At 44.7% G+C, this 6,000-nt stretch overlaps 1 protein-coding gene across 1 annotated transcript in view; it reads right to left on the bottom strand.

Annotated features, from left to right (window-relative positions):
• The window catches only part of THBS4 (thrombospondin 4), a 50,050-nt gene that overhangs the window by 23,185 nt on the left and 20,865 nt on the right, over positions 1 to 6,000 (bottom strand). Inside the window, exons 10-13 of the mRNA XM_018569128.1 lie at positions 5,644 to 5,796; positions 5,262 to 5,366; positions 3,892 to 3,999; positions 557 to 716 (exon numbers count right to left, since the gene is read on the bottom strand). Coding sequence (XP_018424630.1) covers positions 557 to 716; positions 3,892 to 3,999; positions 5,262 to 5,366; positions 5,644 to 5,796 — 526 coding nt within the window. The remainder of the gene's footprint in view (positions 1 to 556; positions 717 to 3,891; positions 4,000 to 5,261; positions 5,367 to 5,643; positions 5,797 to 6,000) is intronic.

Genomic DNA, 6,000 nt, shown 5'->3' with positions numbered 1-6,000 from the left:
ATGATTATGGCTTACAGCTCATGAAAAACCCAAATCCACAATCTCAAAAAAGTAGATTATTACATGCAATCAATAAAACAAGGATTGTACATAGAACAATATCGGACCTCTGAAAAGTACAAGCATGCATATGTACTCAGTACTTGGTTTGGGCCCCTTTTGCAGCACTTACTGCAATTACTTTTGCATGATATTCAAATTGTTCGAGTTTCACCTGTATACCCTTCCTGGTTCTGGTGATCAAAAATATGGAAGTTAAAAAAATGAACAAAATCCTAAGTATTTGTTGTTTTCTCCTTTTTTGGTACTCCAGGGTGGAAATCTCTGACGTTATAAAATAATGTGTAACAAAATGTGAGGTTCCTGTTGGAATTTCCAAAGGCAGTCGATAGGCAATATCATTTACGCGTTTCTAGTTTTCTGCATAAACTTTGTAATAATCAAATAATGTATATTTAAAATCTCCTGACTAAAAGGTTTTATTCTAATGTACTATTTTCAGAACATTTGTGATGACAGGTCTCTGTATGAGGGATCTCCTTCTGTCTTTACTCACCATCCCCATCCATGTCATCATCACAAGCATCGCCTTCTCCATCATTGTCAGTGTCCCTCTGGTCATTGTTCAGTTTGAAACGGCAATTGTCGCAAGCGTCCCCAAAGATATCCTGGTCACTGTTTTTCTGATTGATATTTGGAGCCAACATACAATTGTCCTGTACAAAAAGAACAGAAAAACTTTGTGAAACAAATTGGTATAATAACAAAAAAACCTGAATAGTGGAAAGAAGCTTTCAGTCCTCGTTCACGCACAGGTGTATCGGGAACAAGCGCAAAAAACATGCACAAAAGTGCGCACTTCGACGCGCATTCACAAAATCTGCACCAAACATGGAACTAGTTAATGGCACCCCAAATTAGCCTAGCAAACTCGCTTTTTTTCCCTGCGCTTTAAAGCGAGCATTAATGCTTGGGAAACAAAGCAGAACGCATGTCACAGAAACTGCTACTTGCACTACTTTCCTGCTTTTGAGTAGTGGATTGCTGGAAACAAATGTCTGCGAACGCTATGGTGTGAACGGGGAGTTATGGCCAGGGCCGGTGCTGCCTCTAGGCAAACTAGGCAGCCGCCTAGGGCGCACTGCTGTCTAGGGCACAGCCTGAACCACTCACCCCCCATCGACGCCCCACGCCTATTTCAAATTGCAAAAGCCAATAGCAGGCTGACTATTGCACCCGACCACTGAGCAGAGTAGCGGAACTGAGAGACAACTTTCTCTCTCAGGTCCGCTCCTCTGCTCAGTGGGTGGGGTTTCAATAGCCAGTCTGCTATTGACTATTTAAAATAAATTACATCCATCTGTCGCCTGCAGAAGCTAACTGGCCGGGGGAATGGGGCCACGCGGGGGGTTATTGGGGGTGGCTTGGGGTTGCAAGAAGCTGGTCTTGCTTGGGTGCAAAATAGTCTAGCAACGGCCCTGTTTATGGAAGAAGATATTTACAAATTCTCGTCTACCGTCTCGTCTAGCCTGCTGATTTTTTAATAACTAATATCTCCACTTAAACACAAAGGGGTTTATTTACTAAGCTGCCGAAGGTAGCCGAATGAATAACCGAGCCAAAGTGAAGGGAGCCGAATGAATAACCGAGTCAAAGTGAAGGGAGTATGTTCGGCTATTCACAGTAGTCCTGTATGTCCTATACATCGGCTGCAATCAGCTACCTTCAATTCCCTTTGGTTTAGCCAAAGAGCCTCAACACGTACGGCTGAACTGAAGGGAAGAATCCATACACCTCAGCCGATGCAACATCTCGATTAACTGAGGCGAACGTTGGTCAGTTCATTCCCTGCTGTTCACCCCTAAGAAGAAAAAAGCGCAGGGTCCCCTCCCAATCTTACCAGACACTTTAGGTCTGGTCGAAATGTTTGGGGGGGACCCATAGATTAAAAAAAAAAATGCAAATGATTCCCCCCAAAGTCATACCTGATCCTTTAGGCCTGGTAGGAATTTTAAGGGGGACCCCAACACCAAATAAACGGGGGAAAAAACATGGGATCCCCTAAAATTCCCTACCAGGGAGCACTGGCCTGGCAGGACAGGAAAGGGGGGTGGGGCAAGCAAGCAGGCCCCCTCCCCACCCTGCCCCATACTCTCGGGATTGGGAGGATGCTTTTCAAGGGGGTGGCGATGAGGATAAGGGTCTGCGGGCAGGGAGGCTCATCTGCATCTCCAGTGGATACAAAGTCATCGTCCCTCTTTTTCTGATTGGCAGGAATTATTTTTATTATTTTGGCTGAGGTCAGACATTAGAAAAAAGATCATTCCAGACAATAGGGAAAGGAGAGGTACAATAAGGTGAGCATAACGCTGGTTTTTACAGAGTTTTCACAGCTGCTATCTAGAGATTACTAGAGAGCTGGGACATAATGGAAGGGGAAGTCAGTGCTTACAACAGCCCCTATGTATAGCTAATGTTAGATAGAATAGCAAGAAGATACTCTAGCCCAGTGGTTCTCAACCTGTGTAACCTCAGGACCCACATACGGACTTTGGGTGGGATGTGCGTTTGGGGTACCATCCAAATAAATGGCAATGCAACACCAGAATGCACAGTAGGTGCGATTGCATGGTACAATGCATTAATTGCACGGGACTATGCGAGTAACACACTGTATCAGTGTGAATGGGCCCTCAAAAACCCTGACATACATACACAGCCACAGACACAATCTCACACACACATACACACTCCAAAACATGTTTTTTTCATGGTTTTTTTAAGGTCTACCCAGCCTCCCTACCTTACGAGACCTGGAAAGGATCCTCAGCCTGGGGTCCAGTGTGGGCTCCTGTGCTGTGACGGAGCTCCATCCATATGTGCATTGCTTCTACAGCTGCCTTGTGCGCCCTGTACAGGTGCCGGGAGCCAGAATGTGATGTCACTCCGGTCCAGGCATCTCTATAGGACACGTGAGGGAGCTGTAAGAAATGCACGTATGGATGGAGCTCCCTCACGACAATAGCCCCATTCCATCCCACCTGAAGCTAACACTCGGCACTGGGCAGCATATTTTGAATGGCTGCTTGACGTGAGAACTGACATTGCTGCGTTAGGGGGAGGCAGAGGAGCCTCTCACCTAGAAAAGTGGAAGGGATGCAGCGACCCACTGAACACGGAGTCGAAACCCACTTTTGGGTCATGACCCACCAGTTGAGAACCAAGGCTCTAGCCAGACCCTCCTCACCTGCTCATTCGGAATACCATCTCCATCTGCATCATCATCACAGGAATTGCCAATTCCGTCCTTGTCAGCGTCCTCCTGTCCTGAATTTGGAACATAGATGCAGTTGTCCTATTTGAGAAAAGAACACTACATTATCTCCAGTGAATATGCGCATTCTAAGGGCTCACCTGTAAAATCGTGGAAAGCAAAAACAAAAAGATGATATATTTCTCTACACCCCTAAATACCACGCTTACCTTGTAAGGTGGGGTAAGCAACCTCAGCACTCCAGCTGTGGTGATACTACAATTCCCATCATGCATCTGCCTCTGGGAGTTATGCCCGAGTCTTGTAATGTCTCAATGGACTTGTAGTTTCACAAAAGCTGGAGCATGGAGGTTACCAACTCATGGTCTAAGGATTGTGTAACCCAGCATTTCTCAACCAGGGTGCTGTGTCACATAGCTAACACTCGGCACTGGGCAGCATATTTTGAATGGCTGCTTGACGTGAGAACTGACATTGCTGCGTTAGGGGGAGGCAGAGGAGCCTCTCACCTAGAAAAGTGGAAGGGATGCGGCGACCCACTGAACACGGAGTCGAGACCCACTTTTGGGTCATGACCCACCAGTTGAGAACCAAGGCTCTAGCCAGACCCTCCTCACCTGCTCATTCGGAATACCATCTCCATCTGCATCATCATCACAGGAATTGCCAATTCCGTCCTTGTCAGCGTCCTCCTGTCCTGAATTTGGAACATAGATGCAGTTGTCCTATTTGAGAAAAGAACACTACATTATCTCCAGTGAATATGCGCATTCTAAGGGCTCACCTGTAAAATCGTGGAAAGCAAAAACAAAAAGATGATATATTTCTCTACACCCCTAAATACCACGCTTACCTTGTAAGGTGGGGTAAGCAACCTCAGCACTCCAGCTGTGGTGATACTACAATTCCCATCATGCATCTGCCTCTGGGAGTTATGCCCGAGTCTTGTAATGTCTCAATGGACTTGTAGTTTCACAAAAGCTGGAGCATGGAGGTTACCAACTCATGGTCTAAGGATTGTGTAACCCAGCATTTCTCAACCAGGGTGCTGTGTCACACTAGTGTGCCTTCTGGCTTCCTCAGGGGTGCCTCAAAATGTTGTCCTAGTTGGACTGTGATGTAAAGGGGGAAATGAAGACTGAGGTAAAGGGGTTCCTTATGTGAAAGGGGAACTCTGATGTAAAAGGGGAGAACTCTGATATGAAAGAGGGGCTTCTGATGTGAAGGGGGACTACTCATGCAAAGGGGGGAGCTCTGATATGAATGGCTTCTGATGTAAAGGGGGCACTACTGACGTGAAGAGGAGCTACTGATGCAAAGGCTGACTCTGATGTGAAGGGGGGAGACATCCTGATTTGAAGGGGGCACTTTGGTGTGAAGGAGGCAACACACCTTTTTGTGTGTTATGACATTTTAGACTGGGTTGCCTCGAAATTTCGCATACTTTTGAAGGGTGCCAGGAATGAAAAAGGTTAGAGATACACTAGTGTAATCACACGATTACACTAACCCTTTCCTGATCATGGTTTCAACACCCTCTTTATTTCTAACTTATCCTGACTGTACCCTCTACTGTTCCCTATATCGTATTTCTGTATCTCACATTCCCGTTGCTTGCTATTCTGTGCAATTATGTTACTTTGTTGATAAATTGATACTATTATGATTTTTCTGTTTTTATCAAAAGCCTTAATGAAAACTTGTGAACTTCAATAAACATTAAACTGTTCCATCAAGTAACCTCAACTGAAGTTAAAGCTATAATCTGGGCACAAAAACTTTTATTCCAATATATTCCTCAATAGCCACAAAGAATATACAGTAAATCCACATTGTGTGCACTGAATGCTTTTGCAAAACCAGATAATGTAAAGTAAGAATACACGTCTCTTTCTTGTGTTTAGACAATATTTGCTTATCCTTGAGTTCGGCTGGAGCGGCAGCGTATAAAATGTAGAGTTTTACTGTCATTCATCCACAGATGTACCTTTTTGCAGGTTGGCTCTGAGCAGAGAAGAGCCTCATCTGGATACCCATCAATATCGGTGTCCCGTGCGCAAAAATAGCCATTGCCAGCCCATCCAACTGTACACTGCAATAAAGGCACAGCAGGACATTATCAACTCACTTTACTGCTTTATCAAGTATATATGGCATACATGTAGTTAAATTACATTATGGTTACATTATAACATTATTATTTCTATGACTACTATTATTGTTATTTTACATACTGTATAATGTATCCATATTGTCAGCTATGTAGAAAAGGAACGTTCACCACTAGGTGGCATTAGCTGACTTACAGAGAAGTAAACTGTTGTACCATAGGTTTGCATTTGGGGTTTATCCTCCGAAGTAATACTCACAATACAGGTGACATGGCCTCCTCTCTCCTCAAAGCACTGCGCATTGGGGTGACAAGGGTTCTGGCCTCGGCCGGAGCAGCTCTTCTCCGCTTTGCAGCCTTTGATCTGGTCTCCAACAAAGCCAGGTTTGCATGGTCCACAGCGGAAAGAACCCTTGGATGAAAAACAAGAGTGATCAATATCTGTAATCATAGAAAGTGTTCTCCTATGCCTGCTATGGCACTACAGTATACAGTAGCAATGTAGTAGCAGGGGGGTTAGAGCAAGAGTGATGATACATCCAACACATCCAGAAGTGTGTTAAATACTGAAGGTTCTTTGAAACAAGTGAAAATGAGGTGCTGGAATAAAATTATC

Source organism: Nanorana parkeri, unplaced genomic scaffold (genome assembly GCF_000935625.1).
Source record: "Nanorana parkeri isolate BGI_ZX_2015 unplaced genomic scaffold, ASM93562v1 scaffold34, whole genome shotgun sequence".
Classification (NCBI taxonomy): domain Eukaryota; kingdom Metazoa; phylum Chordata; class Amphibia; order Anura; family Dicroglossidae; genus Nanorana; species Nanorana parkeri.
Note: the sequence above shows the minus strand (reverse complement) of the source record. Positions and strands in the feature narration are given on the sequence as shown.